This window comes from Tetrahymena thermophila, assembly GCF_000189635.1.
Source record: "Tetrahymena thermophila SB210 genomic scaffold scf_8253900, whole genome shotgun sequence".
In the NCBI taxonomy this organism is placed as follows: Eukaryota; Ciliophora; class Oligohymenophorea; order Hymenostomatida; family Tetrahymenidae; genus Tetrahymena; species Tetrahymena thermophila.
Window position 1 is genome coordinate 32,164 of NW_002475968.1, and position 21,765 is coordinate 53,928.

Consider the following 21,765-nt stretch of genomic DNA (forward strand, 5'->3'; position numbering starts at 1 on the left):
TTATTAATTAATTTCTTTATTAATAAAAAACTAAATTATTGTTTTTGTTCACAAAAATAGTAATTTATAATATAAAAATAATGAACAATATTCTATTAAATATAAATAGACAATCACAAAAAAAATATAATTTAAATAAATAAATAATTTTATATTTAAATTATTCAAATTTATACTAAAACGAAATGATAATATATAAGCAAAATTAATGAAAAAAATTTTATAAAAATCATATTTTATTAATAAACTTTTAGCTGAAAGTATTAGATCTGAACTTGATTATAGCTTTGATGACTACACTTAAAAATTGTATGAGGAAAATAATTGTAAATATCACTGAGAGAGCTACTCCTAGTATGGCATTAAGATTTTCATTTATTTCTGTGTTAACTTAACTTTAGTAAGCTATGAATGTAATTATAGTAATTGAAAATATTAGCAATCCTTTGCATATAACTTGAATATTGTTATCTGTTTTTAAGGTAAATGGTTAGAATTAAACGAGTACTATCAACTCTAATCCAAATATGAAATGTATGATCATGCATTGTTAAATAGGAGATCTGAAGTATATCAAAGATATAATAAACACTATTTTTCTCGCTATCAGAAAAGTATTGTAAATGCTTTTATGAGGTTTTAGGTTTTACAGCAAAAATGAATGCTTTTAAGAGTTTTAATCACTCATTTGTAATGAAGGATATCTTGTCAAGTGGTGTGATTAAGTTGATAGAATAATGAGACCTGATATAAATAGCAAGCTTGCTACAGAAAAAATAACACCAAGTATCTAGATATTAGTTAAGTTTGTTTCATATAGCTGCAAAAGAGAAGCTAGTATTATGTCATGACTAGTTAAAAATGCTATTCCAACTATGATGAAATATTTAAATTTTCTTTCATAAGGTCTAAATATAAATTGAAGGAATTAGATTCTAACATACTTGACAATTAATTTAGAGATCAAATATATGAAGATGCTGAAACCCCAAATAGCAGCAACTTGTATCATGTTTGAAAAGAAAAATGTGTCATAATTTTCAATTTAGAATTGAACTGGAGCACTTGATTCAGACTTGTGTTTATTTGGAATTATTTCAAAATTGGCAAAATCAAAAACTCTCATTGTTTGGTATGCTAAATTAGGTATATTGACATTTAGGTAAATTAAGTAGTTTATAACTTACAGGATATCGAAAATGCTAACAAAATCATAAAACTTAGTTATAAAAATCATCAAAAGAGTGCAGCTTAATGAGATAGAACCAAGAGAAATAGAAATAGTGCTTTATTATTTTTTATTTTTCTTCATTTCATCTTCTAAATAATCATCTTTATAGTTTTCATTTAATTATAATTCTAAATTAGCTTATAATTTTATTAAGCTTTGTTCATTAATGTCCTTCACAGAATCTTCGTTTGGGAAATGCAAAGTTAAAGTTGAATTCTAAAAGTTTTCTTGCATTTTTATAAAGATGTTAAATTTATGTTTTAACAATTAATCAGTTTAGTTGTATAAAGGAGAAATCTTGTAATTAAATTGAAGATCCTATCCTAACTTATTTTACATTTGAAGTCTCCACTCTGAGTAGTTCGAAACTTTAACATGTCTATCAAATTAAACTTAGCAAATTATTTAATAACCATCATCAGCTTTTTAGATTTCTACTAAATTTAGTTGAGGAGAAGGTCCATCTGATTTTATTTTACATGTTTGTTTCAATATAAATTAATCTTCAAAGTATTTCTTGCACTCATAGCCTTATTTTATTATGCATTGTTCAGTGCATCCATTTTTGCTTTCAGAATCACCTAAATCACATTAGATTTTAGAAGATATTTAGTATTTCTTTAAAATATCTGGTTTTATAACAAATCCCTTACCACATAATTCTACACATTGCTTTGATTTCTCAGAGTATTCCACACCTTGAATTCCATAGCAATGTTTACATTCTTTGCCAACTTTATAAATACCTTAACTTGTATTGCATTCAATACATGAATCTTCTGAAATATCACAACTTAAGCAATTAGAGCTACATTTCTAACAATTATTACCTTACTTAAAATACCCTTTTTCGCAATTAGGAACACAAAGGCCTTATTAAATTAAATAATCCTATTTACATCTTGTGCATAAAGAATTTTAATCACAATCTAAGCAATTTTATTTACATTCAATGCATTCATTTTTTTATATGTTGTGCGAAAAACCTTCAGGGCATTTTTCTACACAGCTTTAACCTTTAACAATCAAAGGTGTCTTGCATTAATCAAGGCATTTACCTTAATATTGATAATGACCTTCTTCGCAATTTTAACAATTTCCAAATAAATCACAATCTTTGCAGTTTTCAGGACATTTTAAGCAAAGTTTTCCACTTTGATACATATTTTTTGGACATTTATCAACACATATTTAGGAGTCCTTAATCATTAAAAATAGATTCTTGCAAGATGTACAAGTGGTAGGTGATTCAAAGCAATCTTAGCAGTTAGTACTACATTTCTGACAAATTTTGGTGTTTTAGTCTAAATAATTACCTAAAGGACAATCCGTTATTTACTCGCATTCATGATTTTATTTATTTTCTTTATATCCTTTTGAGCATTCAGTTACACAAGCTTTTTACTATAGTAAGAGATCGTTTTTGCATTTGAAGCATTCAAGGTTTTTGTTACACTCAGTACAGTTTTCTTAGCATTTGATGCATGTATTGGAATCATTATCTTTTGAATATCCTTGAGGACAAATATCAACACATTCACTATTAAATTGTATTAATGGTTTTTCGCATTTATCCAAACAATTTCCTTTGAATGCAAAATATCCTTATTAGCATTTATTACAAATACCTTTATCCTTACAATCTAAGCAATTTTATGGGCAATTTAAACACAATTTCCCATCACTGTATGTTTTTTCTGGGCAACTATCAGAACATTATGAAGTACTTTTGATTAACAAAAATTCTTATTAACAAGATACACATTGAGATTCGTCTTTACATTCTTCACAATTAGAACCACAATTTGAGCAAGTATTTGTTTTTTCATCTAAAAATGTTCCTTTAGGACAAGAAGTGATTTTTTCACATTTTTATTGTTATTTATTCTCCTTATATCCTTATGAGCATTCTTTAACACATACATTTGATTCGAGTAAGAGATCATTTTTGCATTTGGTACATTCAAGGTTTTTGTTACATTCAATGCAGTTTTCTTGGCATTTAATGCATGAATTAGAATCATTATCCTTTGAATATCCTTCAGGACAACGCTCAATACACTCGTTATTAAATTATATTAAAGGGTTTTCACATTTATCTAAACAATTTCCTTTGAATGCAAAATATCCTTCAAGGCATTTATCGCACATGTCTTTATTCTTACAAAATAAGCAATTTTCTGGGCAATTTAAACACAAATTTCCATAAATGTAAGTTTTTTCTGGGCAACTATCAGAACATTATGAAGTGCTTTTGATTAGGAAAAATCTTTATTTACAAATAAGACATTGAGAATTATCCTTGCACTCTTCACAATTAGGAATACATTTTAAGCAAGAGTTTGTTTTTTCATCTAAAAATGTTCCTTTAGGACAATCAATAACTTCTTCACACGTTTAAAGTTACTTATTCTCCTTATACCCTTTGGAACATTCTTTTACACATGTTTTTGATTAAAGTAAGAAGTCAATTTTACATTTTAAGCAATCAAGATTTATGTTACAATCTTTACAATTTTCTGGGCATTTGTAGCATAAATTAGAATCAATGTCATAAGAATATCCATCAGGACATTCTTCAACACATTCATTATTTAGCTGCTTAAGTGGCTTTTCACATTTATCAAAGCATTTTCCTTTATATTTAAAAAAGGAGTTTTAGCAGGAATCACAAAAATCAGAATCTTTACAATTTTAGCAATTTTATGGACAATTGATGCATTATTAATTTTAAACATATGTATTTTCAGGGCATGGTTTTGAGCATTATTAAGTACTTTTTACAAAGTAAAATCCATCTTCACATGTAATACATTAGGTTTAATTGAAACACTCCAAACAGTTAACACTACAAGATTAGCATTCTTTACTATCTTAATCTAAAAATTTTCCTGATGGGCATTTTATAATTTGCTCACATGTTTTATCTTATTTATTTTCTTAATAACCATAAGAGCATTATTCTACACATAAATATTGTTATAACAAATAATTATCTTTGCATTTCTAGCATTCAAGCTTTTGATTGCATTCAGAGCAATTTTTAGGACATTTCATACATTAATTTAAATCTTTATCCAATGAGTATTCTTTTGGGCAACTCTCAACACAGCGATCTTCTAATTTGACAAATTTGTTCTTACACTAATCAACACACAATCCTTCTTAGAAAAAGAATTATTTTTAGCATTATGTGCATTAATCTTTTTAAGTACAACTCAAACAGTTGCTTGGGCATTTTAAGCAGACTTAATCTTCTTAATAATTATCATTCGGACATTACACAGCACACTCTTGACTCTCTTTAACTAAAACAAATCCATCTTGACAATTCTTGCAAGTCTAAGAATCTGAACATTCTTAACAATTTTGTTTACATTTCAAGCATTAATTAGCGTTTTTATCTAAATAAGTGCCTTTCTCACAATCTTTTATTTATTCACAAATCATGTTTTAAGAATTAGCTATATACCCATCAGGACAACTATCTACACAGGTGTTATTAAATAACAATTTCTTTTAAGAACACTTATCACAAGTTTATACACCTGAAGAGTTAGTTGAACATTCTATGCAATAAATATTAAATGCTTTATCACAACTGACACAGGACTTATTTTAAGCAAGAAGCCCTTTTGGACATTCATTAACACAAGTTCCATTGAAAACAATATCTTTGCAAATCTCACATTTTTTGCTTTTTAAATTAGGTATTTTATCTCCCGTGCAAGTTTTTAAACAAGACATTGTTTCTTCGTCGATATATTAATCTGCAGGACACTTATCTACACACTTATTAGAGGAGAGATACTAACTTGAATTACTGCACGAAAGGCAGTTTTAAGGATTAATTGGATCACAAGTAGAACAATCTTTGTTATCACAGGCCTTGCAAATAAGCCTTTTGTTTCCGTTTATTAGCATGCTGCTAGCAAATTACCCTGGCGGACAAGTTAAGACGCAAGCTGATTGATCAGATAACAAAATTTGATTCTCAAATTAACATTTTTAGCATTAATTTGAATCACATTGTTCACACATTTTAAACTTACTCTAACAGAGAGTGCAAACGTTTTTATACTGCTCTTTGAAGTGAGTTGCTGGACAATCTTTAACACATTTCACTGAATTTTCAGAAATTTTTATTAATTGGTACCTAGAAGAGCATTCCAAGCATTTAAATTAGTTTTCAGGGTCGCATTTATTGCAGTTAGGGTCTTAGCATGATAAACAAACATTTGTTCCTTCTTGATCTTTAGTGCCAACTGATCCTAAATCGCAGGTTGGTTTGCAAGAATTTTTGTCTGATTATATATAATTATTAGAATCTATGCATTTAGTACAAAAATCTATCGTATTGCATGCTAAGCATCCTGGATAAACTACATCGCATCTTTCCATACATTTGTAGCTAACTTTATTTACTAAATATCCTTCATCACATTTTTCTTAGCATACTCCAACTTAATTGAACAAAGGCAATTTACAAACTTAGCAACGAGTTGGATTTGAAGCTTGGCAAATAATGCAGTCACTATTTGTTTAGCATTTTTTACATTCTCTAATTGAACCAGAGCTGTCATTGTAATATCCTTCTTCACACTAGGTAAAGCAGCCAAGATTCTTATGAAGGTATTTCTGATTATTTTTGCATGAAATACATCCTGTAGCATTGCAATCTTAACACTCTTAGTAGATTTTAGAGCACTATTAACAAACTCCATTTTAAGGTCCATACCCACTAGGACATGTATCAACACATTTGCCGTTTGAAAGAAATGAAAAATTCGAATTCTCGATACACTAAAGACAATTATTACTGTTTTATTAATCACAAATTTAGCAATTTTGGCTTAAACATTTTTTGCAGGTTTTTTAATTTTCATAATAGCCTGCAGGACATTAATTCAAGCAGGATTTTTTATTTGGATCGTAAATAGGATAAGAAGATGAGCACTAAATGCAATTTTAGCTGTCGCAGGACTCGCAATTAGAGTATGTATCAGAACATTTTAAGCAGTTAAAAGCGTTTTCACTGCCTGCTTGTCCTTAATAGAAACCTGCTGAACATGAATTTACACATATCTAAGACTGTAAAAGAGGATTTGAAGATTTACTATCACATTTCAAACAGATTTAATTTTGATCGCACTTAGCGCAATCTTTTACAGTGCAACTCTAAACGCATTATAAATACCCAGAATCAGAATTTTCAGTCATTCCATCAGGGCATTTGTTGACACAATTCTAAGTTAATACATTCAAATAAAAGTTATTTGCGCATTAAGTACATTTGTCCGTTGTGCATTTTTAACAATTAGGAAATTTATTTGAGCAAGTCTAACAAATGAATTTATCATCAGAAATAAATCCTTCTGGACATTAGTCTAAGCATTTGTTTTCATGTTTAAATGCTTTCTCCTAACATTAAAAGCAAGTAATTGAGTCACATAATGAGCATTTTTGAGGACATTATGAACACACTAATTAACTTGACTTCGTATTTTAGAAGTAACCATCAGGACAATTTGAATAGCAAGTTTATTATTCACTTAATAAATACTATCCATCTAAGCATCCTGTGCATTGAGTAGCAGTGCATTTTGCACAATTTGATTTAGGGAAAACATCTGAGCATTTACGACATTCGTTATTCTGGGACTTTACAAACCCTTCACTACAAGAGAGAACGCAATTAATTTCTTGCAAAAGCATATTTTATGGACACTAGGTGCAATTTTGAGGAGAATTAGGATCGCATTTCAGACAAACTGCGTTTGGGCATTTCAAACAAAGATTCTAATTATCTGTCACTGCGGGATAGTATTTATCAATATTACAACTTGCTGAACATTTATTTTAATCTTAAATTAAATATTGACTTTTATCAGTACAAGATAAGCAATTTTATTATGTGCATTTAAAACACCCTTAAAATAACGCACTACACAATTAACATGTTGACGAATTCTGCTAATAATATGAAATATCGCAACTCTACACGCAATCCCCATTTTACATAAGGGGTAATTTGGAATTACATTTCGTACAAGTTTTTGGATTGCTGCTACTGCAAACTTCACAATTTAAGTTTTCACATTTTTTACAAACTTTGCTAGAATTTGAGTAATAATTTGAGGGGCAAGAATCAACGCATGGAGATTTTCCGTTTTGACCTTCTAAGAAATATTGTGAACTATTACACTCAATACACTATCCTGAAGTACATTTTGAGCATCCACTGTAAATTTCACTACATTTTCTACATATTCTGTTTTCATCAGGTCCAAATCCTTAATCACATGTAGATTAGCAAATATTTACCATCAAATTAAAAGGATTGTTACATTTTTAGCATTTATCATCACCTAATTAGCAACTTGAACATTGCGGATCTTTACATTTAATGCATCTTTTTTTATTAGGATCAGGATAGTATGTTTCATCTGGACAAGTCTTAGTACACTAATTATTAATAGTAATAAAAGAGCCTTTAGAACATTCTCTGCATGTATTTTAATCTAAGCATTATATGCAGTTTGAAGGACACTAATCACAAGTTTTACTTTAAGAATTTTTAAAGTAGTTAGGTCCACAATCATCAACACATTTCTATCCTAGAAGAAAAAAGCCTTTTTAACATTCAGAGCAAGCATTATCGTTTTCAGGTAAGCAAACTGAGCATTTTTATTAGTCTTAGCATTTAAAACACCTCTAAGTATTTGGATCCATCTGATAATTCTAATTGCATTTGCAAACACCTTTATCTAAGTACATATTTACAGCACAGGTAACACAGGATGTAGGAGAATCCTTACAAGTTAAGCAATTTGAAGAGCATTTTTTACAGCTCATATCATTATTGACTTTAACAGTATAATAACCTTCCATACATTAAGTGCACATATTTTAATTAAAACAGCTGATACATTTTGGTAATTCGCACTAATTAAAAATGAAAATAATAAGTTTGAAAGAATAAATATAAGATCTGTCTTTATTTACAAAATGTAAAATATGCCAAAATAAATCAGTAGATAAATAATTAAATTGAAATTATGTAATATTTGAGCAGTAATTTAAATTAATTGCGATGATCTAAATAAAGTTTAATAAAAATAAATCTTTTACACCACAAGATCAAAAATTGACCACCAATTTAATGAAATGAAATTAAATTAGCTATTAAATAAATTACATTGTATGCATAAGCAAAAATTTCTCTTATGCCAAAGTAAGATTAAGGAGACAGATTAGTGATCTTAATTTGAGTGCTTTCACTTTTTGAATCTATGTCAAAAGAATCTAAAAATTCTCCCATTTTATCAATTTGATTCATTCCACAAATGTTTGGAGAGTTCTAGTCAGAAGATTTTTAATAATTAACATCAACCACTTTTTTCCCATTATTTACAGAAACACTAGCGATAGTGAAGTCTTCTGCTTAATCAGGAATATCGATTGCTATATACTTGAATGCTAATTTAAATTTTTTGTACTTTTTGTTGTTTGTAAAAGAAATTTATATTTCGCTTTTAAATACATTTAAAAAAAATCCCCCAAAGAGCTAGAAAGTATTGCACTTAGAAACTATGCCACCATTTGATTAATTTTAGAAGTTAAATCCAGACCACTGAAACCCAAGATTTTGTATCTCTAAAATCGAAAAATCATTTGTGATCAGTCCTTGAAAAAGAAATTCTCCTATTCAAATATTAGTTAGTTAGTAACAAGTTGATTATTTAAGTTTACTACAAATTTTAATTTTACCTTAAATATCTTCTATGTTAAATTAGCAATATGGTCTAGTTGAAATATTAGCTTTTGTATAAGAAGTAGGACAATCTTCAATGCATTAACCTTAGAATATTGGCATATTTTTCTCACATTTTAAACAAACTCCTTTAAAACTATCCCAAAGGCTGCAATATTTAGAAAAAATGCAAATATTATTAAACTAGAACCAATATTCAGATTGATCACATGAATCAGAGCACTAACCTTTATATAATACCTTTTTAGGGTCAGAACATGAGCATTTTCCGCTTTATGGATTATTTTCATAACATTTCGTGCAATTAGACTCGCTTGGCCCACTACACTCAAAGCAAGTAGGATGACAAGTATTTAATGAAATTTGAAGTGACATTAGGCGAAAATAGCTCTAATCCTAGCATTACTCTTAAAAACTTACAATTTTCTACTTTGTATAACCATTGAATGAATATTATCCTATTAAAATATATGAAAAATTATATTGTTAAAAATAACTCTCAATCCAAATTTACCAGAATAATATTGCTGGATGAGCAGGTCATCACTAGAAAATGATTTTTCTTGATTTGTGTTTATTTGTAAGAATCTTTAATTTTAGATATAATTTTTATAATCAAATGCCTATAATAATCTATTGCTAGCTTTATTACAATTAGCTATTAATTTACTTTTCTAATCAAATAATATAGGTACTTAGCTTGTGTCATCAATTTTAACTTCTATTTTTTAATTGTTTAGAGCTTACATATATATCATATCAAATGATACTGAGCTTCTATAATATGGTACTTGGATATCTATTTTAAATAAAGCATTATTTTTAGATTTAACTCCATCATTCTAGCAAGTAAATTATCCTAAATAAGACCTAAAAAATTAGGTATCATCTTGAGAGTAAGTGCAATCAAACAAATTGTAATCATCTTTAAACTTAGCAATGTTAAAACCATCTATTGTCAATGCTGGATAATCAATTACTATATAAAATATTATAAATATTATTAAGAAGTACTTAAAATTATAAATATTTTACTGCAATTACAAAATTTGAGAATTATTATTGATAAAATGCTTTACAAAGTTAATATTTTTTAGTTCATTCTTTAACTTATTTTTTTATTTTCTACTTACATTTAATTAATTGTTTGATTTTTGCTATTATTTTATTTGTTTGTTTGTTTATTTATTTATTTGTTTTTGCTCTTAATTAAATCTAGATAAATAGATAGTTAGATAATTTGATAATTAATAACATTAAAATAATCTTTTATTCAGTGAAGCAGACATCTCTGTATGGTCTAGCTATCATACGTAATAGTTAAATATTGAAAAATAATGTATCTTATTTACAACGAGCTTATTATTTTTAATTAATTAATAATATTATTTAAAATTTAACACAAAATTGTTTTAAATATAATATTCATTTCAATATTATAAAATAACATATTAATTAGATCTAATTAATTTATGTAAATGAATAAATATATTAATTTTTAATTCAAACAATTATAATAAATTATTAATTACTTAATATTTTATGTGTAAAAAATTCTACATAAAAAATAATTTAAATTTAAACAATAATTTATCAATTAAAATTTTTAATTTATTTAAAATATTTACCGATTTGTTATATTAAGATTATTATATCGTTTCTTATTTAAAATAAAATTTAATTTTATATTATTAATAAGTATTTTTTAACCTGAAAAATAATAAATAAAAATTATTATTTTAATATTACCATTATTCCTAAAATCATCTAATATCAAATATGGAAAATATAGAAGAAATAAAATTAAAAATAGAAATGAATTATGAGGCGTGGGTTATTAAATTCAAGTAGATTATTAAAAATAAAAATTCAAATAAATTTTAATTTTTAAATTTACTTAAAAATCCTCGAAAATACATTCATACACCTCCCCCTCACCTCTCATAATTACATGTTAAAGTAAAATATTTATTAAAAAACAATTACTATCTAAAGTTTTTAAATAAGAAATTATTTTTAAAATCAATAAAATGATGACTATTGATCATTAAAAAGCAAATATTCACAAAAATTCAACCATTAAGTGATTATTTACTTAATCATTCATTTTTAATATTGAAATAACTAAATTTTATCTTTTCATCATCCAATTTTATTGCTTAAGTATATATAAAATGTTTTATTAACTTGTTATTTTATTTTTGTATATATTTTTACATTAAAAAATAAAAAATATTTAAATTTTGACTTTAATTAAAAAAAACCCAAAAATGAAAGCCTGATAATTATTTTAAAAAATGGCTCAAAAAACTAATTATTACTTGAGGTATATTTTAATTTGAGATTAATTGGAATTGTTGCAGAAATGTGTCACTTTAAAAATTAGAAAACGTAATAATTTGTAAATAAATATAGATGAGTTGTTATTAAAATATAGAACAATCTCAATAAATATGTATTCGCTGATTAATCAATAATCATATTATCTAACGTTATTATCACATAAATATAATAAGTACCCTATGATTATATTTCTTCTTTTAAAATAATACTTAGAATTAGCTATTTTTTTAAATCAAATTTTTAAAAAAATTATTTGAATATTAAGAAGGTTTATTTTTTAAATTAGTTAGTTAATTTATTAAGAAAAAAAGTAATTATTTCTTTTCAAATTCAAACTATTGAAATTGTTTCCTTAAATATACTTTGAAAATGCAAAAATCAATTAATATTTAAGTTTTAAAAACACATTTCAAAATAAATATAAAACTACTTGATATTTGAGTATTAATATTGAAGGGTTCTTGAAAATTTAATAGTATAAATACTTATTAATGCAAATTAAAATGAAATCTGCCAATTAAATCTAAGATAAAACATTCATAGTCAAAATAGTAGTTATTTTTAATTTATATATCAATCTCAATAAATATGAATTGGTAGATTTATCAATAATCATTTTATATACGATTTTATGATAAATATATAATGAGAGCCCTATAATTATATTCCTTCTTTAAAAATAGTACTTTAAGTAAGCTATTTTTTTAAATATCAATGTTTAGATAATTATTTGAATGTAAAGAATGTTTATTTTTTTAGTTAGTTATCTTCTTAATTACAATTTACAACTTACTAGAAGAAAATAGTAGTTATTTCTTTTAAGAATTTAGATAGTAAGTAAAAAGTATTTATTTACTTATAAAATACCAAAAGAAATTAATATTTAAGTATTAAAAGCATATTTCAACATAAATATAAAACTACTTCACATTTTAGTATTAAATATTAAATGATTCTCACATTTTAATAGAAAGAGTATTAATAAATAAATGACTATCAAAATCAAAATTTAAAATATATTGAATCAATTAAAATAAAATGTGCCAACCAAGTCATATATAAAACACTGATTTTAATTACATAGATCATTTAAATGATTTATTTAATCCTTTGCTAGATATACAGATGTAAGAACTATTAGAGAACCTAATATTTGCAAAAGAGGTATTAACTCATTTGAAATTTATATAAAAGAATGAATATGCTTCTATAATAGTTTAAATTGATTTACTACTTACATTTATAAGCAATAAAATATTTAAATTTACTTATAACTATTAATCAATTAAATATTTTAAGTATCTCTTTCAATATTATCATAGAAATTTGAGTTGTTCTCAAAGAGTTTATCAACATTAATTCTTTTCTTTTTCATAATTTTTCTCTATAAATGGTGATAGATGTTCTTTATAATTTTCTAGAAAGCAGTTTAAGAGTTTTTAAACAAATGAGAGATATTGATTTAGCATAGAAATAAAAATCAATAAATTATATTTAAATTAAGGAAACAATTTAAGATTAGTTACTAAATATATAATGTTGATTGAAAGTTTTTTTGAAGTTTATTGATTTGAATAACAAACGCAAAAAGAACTAATTTCTTTTAATTAATTTTTTTTGTTTAGGTGATTACAATAGCCTTTATTTCTATATATTTTACTATTTCTTGCTTTTATTTTTATAATTTCAATTTTTTTCTACTTGATAATATCCTAATTTATTAAAAATATCATTTTTTAGTTAAAAATTTAGTTTGAAAATAATTTTAATTCTTTATTCAACTATCTAATTTATTTTCTTTTATTCAAATAAATTACAAATTTGTAAGCTTGAATGAATTCTTTCAAAAAATTTAAATTTCTTTTAACGTTATTAAGTAACATAATTAATTATTATTAAATAGAATCAAATTCACTTCAAAAGCTGAAAAGCTGGATCTTTCTTTTAAGATTGATTTGCGTTCTTTAATTAAAAAATAATCAGCCTATTATAGAAAAGGTGTTGAAAGAAATTTCAACTAATGAATTCTATCAAATTTAAATATAGTATCAACAAATAAATCAATTATTTTTTTCTATTTTATTATCACTATATATAGAAAGTGCTTCTATACTTTATGAAGGAAATATAATTAATTTAACTAAAATAAATTAGATATTATATTTGTCAAATGAGCTTAAAATTCATTATTTTAGCTTTCAATTTATTGATGCATGCTTCATGTATCTTTTAATAATCAAGTAGGTTGACGCAATCTTTTACTTAAGCTTCAAACGATACTTCAGTATGGCCTATATTCAAGCCCTATCCTGTATTCTCCACAGATTCTTTACAATTTTGCAAATATTATATGAACTCTTATCTTTACTATTTTACTTATTCATAAAGATAGTATATATTTCTTAGTTTATAGACTTGTGGCTTCAATCTATTTAGCGTTAATGATCCATCTAATCCTAAACTTGAAGTTAACTATGCCATACAAAGCGGATAAATCAATAAATCTACTTTTGATACTTTAAGAAACTTACTTTTTGTTTGTTAATCTGAAGGTAATGTTTTTTATATTGATTTCTAAAAAAATTCAACCTAAGTCAACTTAGCATTCTAAACAAATAACTCTTTGCAAGCATACTCAGTAGAATTTATAGCTGGAGTTTAAGACGCTATTTTAGTAGTCTGCTATAATGAAATATAAATATTTCAAAGTCAAATTAATAATCAACAAAGTTACTGGATGGATTTGTCAAATTTCAAATATTATCGTTCAATAGTACTTTAATAAGCAAATGTAATAGTTAAGGTATAATTTATTAACAACCTGCTACTTGTTGGTAGCAAATTTATTGGACTATAAGTATATTCTACAGATTCTACTACCTTTAATAAAGATGCAACATATACTTACCTATCAATTTACTTACCTACTTATTAGTATGTCCAGGATTTTCATCTAAAATCTAATAATATCTTATACTTACTAATGAATTACGGAGGATTCTATGTGTATGATTTTTCAGCTTGTATACTTAGCGGAACTGTTCATAACTGCTCAAATATCAATTATTTTTCACAATAAATCTAAAATACTAAATCAGGCACGATGTACGTTTCTAAAGATGAAAAATACATTTATACACAATTCAGCTCTTAAGGTATTATCATTTATGATATAACCTAGTAGATTTTAAAAACTTTTTAGACTATTTAAATCAAAGGTGAGTCTGATTTTATTGCTCTAAATGATAAAGAAAATTTAATATTTTTTTCTGGAACTCTTTAGTTCTAAATATATATAAAATCTAATACTAATAACATTCTTCTTGATAGACCGAACATATTGTCAAACATAGTCTAAAGTTATGACATAAATTTCTATAAAGATACTACTTATGTAAACCCCGATATTTCGTGTATAGTAGATACTAACAAGGGAATAGTATTTCTGACAAGAATAACTTAAGGTATTGTAGTTTTATAGAGATAACCTTAAGGAATATTGAAAGAAATAATTTAATTAGAGAAAAATGTTTAGTACTAATATGTCATGAAATTTAAATACTTCATAACTGAATCTCTAATGTATGTTACTAAAGGACCTGCTGGTTTAAGTGTTATGGATTTTACTAATCCAGCTACTCCAGTTTATATATAAAATAATTTGACTTTTGGAGTAAAAAGCCCTTTTTTCTACTTCATGGACTGTAATTACTAAGAAACTATGTGCTATATTAGCTCTACATAAACAGGGGTGGTGTTAATAGATATTTCAGATAAAAGAAATCCTAAGCTGCTATCGATTTTCAATAGTAATAACTTAAGTATAGGATCATAGACTATTAGCCAATCTGTTTTCATGAGAAATAAGTCTATTTTATTTAGCTCCACATAAACATATGGCATAATAGTACTAGATTTAACAGAAAAAAGTAACCCTAAACTCATATCATCACTATTTACTAATGAAGCCTCTGGACCATTGTAATTCATTATCAATAATATATGTAATTAAAAATATTTATTTCTTTTTAAAAAATAGACTAACTTCAGATGATAAGTATTTAATTATTTCTAGTACTTACAAAGGATTGATTATTTGTGATACAAGTGATCTTACTCAGTTAAAAATAATTTCTACAGTATAACTGATTGGAGGTCTTATATAGGGATTATTTATGAGTAATGAAAAATACGTGGTCATACCTTCATATGAAGAACCTGCATTTTACTTAATTGACATTTAAGATAAGCTAAATCCTATTCTTCTGTAAACTTGGAAAAAATAAACTCCAGGTAACTATATTGATGTGTGCATAGGCTAAGATGAAAATGATGGGTATCTGACCTCTGATATACCATTAGTATCCATCAATCTGAAAAGCTAAATTATTTTTTATTAATTTACCTATCAAATAACTACACTTCAAGGTACGAACCAACAAACTTATTAAGAAATAGACTCTACGTAACCCATTTATGTTGGATAATAATTGAATATGTATGTGTTTCCTCTTTACTCTGAAAATTAGGTTATAATAAAAAGCGTATATTCTTATGAAGATTACATTTTATAACCTTTATAATCATGGATAAGATTCTCATCTGCTTAAAACCTCCTTAAAATTAATGTTGTAAAGGACTCTCTATCATAAAACTCTCAAGGACAGTATGTTGAAACTACTATAAATCTTGTTTTTCAAACATTTTTAAAACTTACAAGTTCAAGTTTTGTGAATTCATATTTAGGAATAGATTCTTCTTTATCTGCTAAAATTTTAAACCAGTGTCAGCTCCTTGGCCTTGTAGATGTTTAAAATACTGTAGCCCAAGATTTTGATCCTAGAGTTTCTCTGAAACTAGATATTACCAGTATATCAAGTGCAGATTTTTAAGCTACATTAACACCTGATAAATTGCAAGACATAAATACTGCAATAAAATATGTTCTGCAACACAGCATAGTATATTACCCAATTTAATTACAGATATCTCCATCGCTGAAATTAAATATAGATAACCCTTAGCAATATATCTATAGCCTATAATCTTAAGTTACAATTTATGTTAGCGTAGCTAATATTTCTTAAGGAAAATTTGTAGAAAATAATTATTCTGGAGTTTTGAGTATTTTTTCTTAATATCAAAATGAAATAAAAATTGAGGGAGATATAAACAATGTAAATCAAGCTTTATTAAAAAAAATAAAATTTTATTCTATGGTACCATAAGATTAAATAGTCTTTAATGTTCAAGTATCAGATGGAGTTAATTATGATATATTTTACACTTTCAGTTATTAACAGATAAGTTTTATTACAGAACAAGCGAAGGTTTAGCTCAAAAGTGGTGCGTCTCTTTAAAATGACTTGGCATCAAAAATTCCTGATTCTTCTATATACATTTTAGAGGCTTTTTATTACTAAGTATCATCTGATTTATACTATGGTGATAGTTCAACAAGTTTGTATTATTCAGCATAAATATTAGACGGAGACTAGTATGTTGAAATACCAGTTAACTTTTGGTTATAGTTTTCTGCTTAAGATCGAATGTTTAGTGGTACTCCAAACTAAAGTAATTTTAATTAAAAAGTAAAAATCAAATTAAAAGTTACTGATAACTATTCGACAAACGAATAGTTTATGGAAATAACTGTTGGAAAAGTACCAGTTAGTTATGTGCTTTAAATACTAATTTAAGTGATAAGTCCTGTTATTGGTTTATTAGGTATTTGGAGATATAAATATCAAATTTATAACATCACAAACAAGAAAAAATACACTTATTCAAAAGAAGTAGTTGTTGCTGGTAGTATTTATCAGAAATAGATTTTATTAAATAATTAAAACATTGTGGCTGCAAATAAAGTTTTGTAATACCTAAAGAAAATTATAACTGATGATGAAATACAAAAGTAACTAGTGAGTTACTACTCAGTAGATTCAAATTATTTGGAAATAATTTTCAATGAGAATACACTGACTTAATCTGTAAATAGTCCAGTTAATAAAAATCTATCACAACAATATGATATAAATGACAAAGTTATTGAGATTTAAGATAGCCCTGCAGGATAATAAGAGTAAATTAAATAGAATTTATAGTTCAAATATCAAGCACAGGATGAAATAAAAGATGACTAAAGTCCTCGCCATTCTCCAAGTGGTTAAAATACAGATATGAAATAATCTGATATCTTATCAGCAAGTAATAGCCAATGTTTCCCTGCTTCAAACTCTTAATCTTAGTAAAATAGTTAGATTTTTTCTCCTAAGTGTAACTATTAGTAAAACTAAAGCATTACAATCTTTTCAAAAAGATAGTCAGTAGATTAACAGAGAGAAAACAGATAAAAAAGTATTTCAAGAAGAAAACTGACAAAGGCTTATGAGTTTCAATAAAATTTTGTTAAACCTAATATAAATGACTAAAATGAATCGTAAAATAGAAGAAAAAAGAGCAGTATTTATCAAAATAATAGTCTTGTAAATATATTTGACGATAACATGGTTTTAAACTACCCAAGAATAATCGATTACTTAATTGAATAAAACAAAAAAGAAAAACAAGAAAGCTACCATTTATCTGAAGAGCTTGTAAGCCAGCTTTATTAGCAAAACAGTTTCATTAGACAGACGTTTGAATCTTTTTTAGCAGAATATATCCTTCAACGAGATAACTTGTCTTATGTTTTACTGGAGTAGTTGTAATAGAGAGCTTAGTAAATTAATAATCAAAGCCCAGACTGGTATAAATATTATTGTAATATTTAAGCTAATTTTGATGAAATATCTTTTAATCCATTACCAAAAATAGTTTTTGATGATAATTTCCTTCTTGATAATATTAAATAATGCGTACAATTACTAAATTAAGTTAAAATTGATAATGGAGTAGCTAAAATTCCTGTATCCCTCTATTTAATAAAGTAAGCAATAAAAGCGTGTGCTTTAGGATTTGTAAGTGATTTTGCGAAATAGAAATATAAAACAAGCGGAGAATCTATTAATACAGAAGCATGTAATGTAAAATAAATAGTTTCCTTTAACAAAAGAGAAATAAACCTACAAATTTAGAAAAAAAAATCTTATTTTTAAAGATTTTTGAGTATTTTCTAAAAAGATATTGTCCAAAAACCTTTGATAGATAATACTAAACTTCCTGCATGGATTAATGGAGTAGAAATTGTGAATAACAATATATTAATTTCTGGTAATCCTCAAAAAAAAGATATTGGAACTGTCTTTTTGGTTGTTTATAGTAAGGATTATTTCATTTTGAGAGAGTTTGAAATCGAAGTAGTTGATCCCAACGTTTTATAAAATGTTGCTATTTCTCTAAAAAGTGATGAAGAAAATCCATATTAGTAAAATAACTAAATAACTATTCCTGTAACCTGTTTAAAAACAATTTAAAAAGAGAAGCTTTTATCAAATTATAAAGATTAAGAAACTGTATTTACTGAGTTTAAATGCTAGCATAGCAATGAATATACTATTTAGTGATTTTTAATAACTTAGTATTATATTTTATTATTATTATTTTTTATGTAATTTAATGAATTAAATTAATATAATAAATAATAATTTATTAAATTTAGGATTTAAGACTATTTTTATTATTCTTAAAATTAAATTTATAATTTTTAAGTACATTTTTTAATAGAATTTTATTAATATATGACTGACTACCCCTCTATGATTCTTGCTATTTTTATAAGTATAAGTTTTTATTAGAAATATTAATATTTGATAATTTGTTTATTAGCTAACACTTTGTGTGATTTCTCTTTGCTCAAAACAAAATTTATAAATTTGTATTTGATAATTTTTAAAATTTTTTATACAAATTAATTTGATATAAAAGTTAATTAATAAATTTATTAATATATTTTTTATTAATTAAATTTCAAAAAATTGATATTTAATATTTTTCAAAAGAAAAAAAAAATAAATGATATAATAGAAAAAATATTTTTACAATCTAGAACAAGTAAATATTAATTTTCATATTAATATTATTTTAATTTATTTTTTTTAATCAAATAAGTTTTTAAGCTCTTAACTTTAATCGTTTTAGGAACTCAATATTTATTTGAAAAATCTGTATATTTATTTGCTCATATTAATTTTATTTATTAATGCCTTTTAAAAATAAAATTTTTATTTTATTTAAAATTTTATTTTCCTAATTTAAATTATCATATTTATTCATTCATTTTTATTTAAAAACTATTTTTTAATTATTTTAACTTAATTTACATTAAATTTTTATCAATATTTAAAAAGATCTAATCCAAATATTTAATAAGGTGTATAAAGCTTAGTTTCTGGTTTAGAAAAGTGCACTAATCTTTCAAATTTGTTACTTGATCTTTAGTAAAAATGGTTTATTTGTTTAGAATTGTGATATTTTTGAATATAAAAATGAATATTTAATAAAATAACTAACTAACACTTTTAATTTATTTATTAGTTTTTTATTTCACTTATTTTATTTTTTTCTATACTGCTAGTGTTTTTTTATTTATTTATTTATTTATTTATTTTATTATTGTTATTTTTCTTCATTTTTTTCCTTCATATTTATTAATTAATTAACTATATATACTTTCTTCAATATAAAAAGTGGAAATTAAATTGGCACATTAAACTTAGGTTGTGGTTTAGCAAAGTGCACTAATCTCTCAAATTTGACACTTAATCTTAAGTAAAAAAAATTTATTTGTTTTTGATTTTGATATTTTTGAATATAAAAATGAATTTAAAACAATATAACTTACTAACTCTTTTAATTTATTTATTTACTTTTTATTTGATTTATTTTTCTTTTTTTTATTTGGTTTGTGTCTTTATTTATTTATTTGTCAATTTGCTAATTTAACTCATTTTTTCATTTTCTATTAACAAATTTCTTAATATTTCATTTTTTTTTTCCTTATTACAATTTAATTCTTTATGTTTTCATCATTATTTAAACAGGTACAATTAAATTGGTGATTAAGGTGCGTCAGGCTTAGGTTATAGTTTAGGAAATTGCAATAATCTCTCAAATCTGACACTTGACCTTTCGTAAAAAATTTTATCTATTTTGTATTGAGATATTTTTGAATATAAAAAAAATTTAAAACAATATTTCTTTCTCTTTTATTTGATTTATTTGTCTTTTTTTAGATTCTACTTGTTTTTTTTCTTTCTTTGTTTATTTATTTATTTAGCTCATTTTAAATATTAAATTTTGCTTTTATTATTAATTAATTAATTTCTTATTATTTCATTTATTTTCTTCATTTCTTCCTTCTAACTATCTAAATACATTTATATTTTTTCTTCAATATATAAAAAGTAATAATTAAATTTGTGTTGATGGTGCGTCAGGTTTAGGTTTTGGTTTAGGATAATGCATTAGTCTCTCAAATTTGACACTTGATCTTTCGTAAAAACAGTTTATTTGTTTTGGATTGAGATATTTTTAAATATTAAAACGAATTTAAAATAATATATCTAACTAACTCTTTTAAATTATATATTAGCTTTTTATTTAATTTATTTTTCTTTTGTTTAATTCTATAAATGTTTATTTATTTTTTAAATCATTTTTTTTTCTTCTAAATTTGCTTTTATTATTAATTAATTTCTTATTTTTTCATTTTTTCATTATAACTAACTAATTAACTACATATATTTTTTTTAATATTTAAAAAGGTATAATTAAATTGGAGCAATCGGCGCATCAGGATTAGCTAGTGGTTTAGGATAGTGCATTAATCTCTCATATTTAACACTACATTTTTAGTAAAAACAATTTTTATTATTTTTGAATATTTTAACAAATTTAAAAGAATATAACCAACCCAACTGACCTTTAATTTATTTATTAACCCTTTATTTCATTTATTTTTCTTTTACTTTATTTATTCTATATTTGTTTTTTTTATTAATTTAAATCATTTTTATTTTCAACATTTTGCTTTTATTATTAATAAATAAATTTATTAATTTCTTATTATTTCAAATATTTTCTTCATTTTTTTCTTCTAACTAATTAACTATATCATAATTTTTTCATCAATATTAAAAAGTGGAAATTAAATTGGTGATATCGGTGTAATTGGCTTAGCTTCTGGTTTAGAAAAGTGTTTTAATCTCTCAAATCTGACACTTCATCTTTAGTAAAAATGGCTTATTTTTTTTGGATTTTGATATTTTTGATATTAAAATGAATTTAAAACAATATAAATCACTCTTTTCATTTATTTGGGGTGGGGGGGGGGGTTGATTTGAGAAACCACTCTTAAAAGCTAAAGAATCTTTAATTTTATTTAAATAACTTATAATCGAATCCTAATGGTGATTATATTCAAAATATACTAGAAAAATGGTAGCATATTAATTTTTATATAAATTTAAGTTTTAAA

General features: G+C 24.5%; 3 protein-coding genes across 3 annotated transcripts in view; 2 read left to right on the forward strand and 1 right to left on the reverse strand. All coding sequences in view use genetic code 6, as the record gives it.

Moving 5' to 3' along the window:
• Window positions 1–229: 229 nt before the first annotated feature.
• On the reverse strand, window positions 230–10,294 carry TTHERM_00976510 (hypothetical protein; the record flags this gene model as incomplete). The annotated part of the gene is made up of 4 exons (XM_001027189.2): window positions 230–8,176; window positions 8,430–8,935; window positions 9,002–9,463; window positions 9,520–10,294. The coding sequence occupies 4 exons, from the start codon at window positions 10,292–10,294 to the stop codon at window positions 230–232; spliced, it is 9,690 nt and encodes a 3,229-aa protein (XP_001027189.2).
• A 3,224-nt stretch (window positions 10,295–13,518) lies between these two features.
• Window positions 13,519–18,853, forward strand: TTHERM_00976520 (hypothetical protein; the record flags this gene model as incomplete). Its single annotated transcript, XM_001027190.2, has 2 exons — window positions 13,519–15,329; window positions 15,388–18,853. The coding sequence occupies 2 exons, from the start codon at window positions 13,519–13,521 to the stop codon at window positions 18,851–18,853; spliced, it is 5,277 nt and encodes a 1,758-aa protein (XP_001027190.2).
• A 448-nt stretch (window positions 18,854–19,301) lies between these two features.
• Window positions 19,302–21,765, forward strand: part of TTHERM_000976530 (hypothetical protein) — a gene marked incomplete at both ends in the record, with an annotated part of 4,073 nt that continues 1,609 nt past the window's right edge. Inside the window, 8 exons of the mRNA XM_012800864.1 lie at window positions 19,302–19,340; window positions 19,398–19,453; window positions 19,637–19,726; window positions 19,977–20,057; window positions 20,330–20,419; window positions 20,694–20,783; window positions 21,053–21,142; window positions 21,430–21,519. Coding sequence (XP_012656318.1) covers window positions 19,302–19,340; window positions 19,398–19,453; window positions 19,637–19,726; window positions 19,977–20,057; window positions 20,330–20,419; window positions 20,694–20,783; window positions 21,053–21,142; window positions 21,430–21,519 — 626 coding nt within the window. The remainder of the gene's footprint in view (window positions 19,341–19,397; window positions 19,454–19,636; window positions 19,727–19,976; window positions 20,058–20,329; window positions 20,420–20,693; window positions 20,784–21,052; window positions 21,143–21,429; window positions 21,520–21,765) is intronic.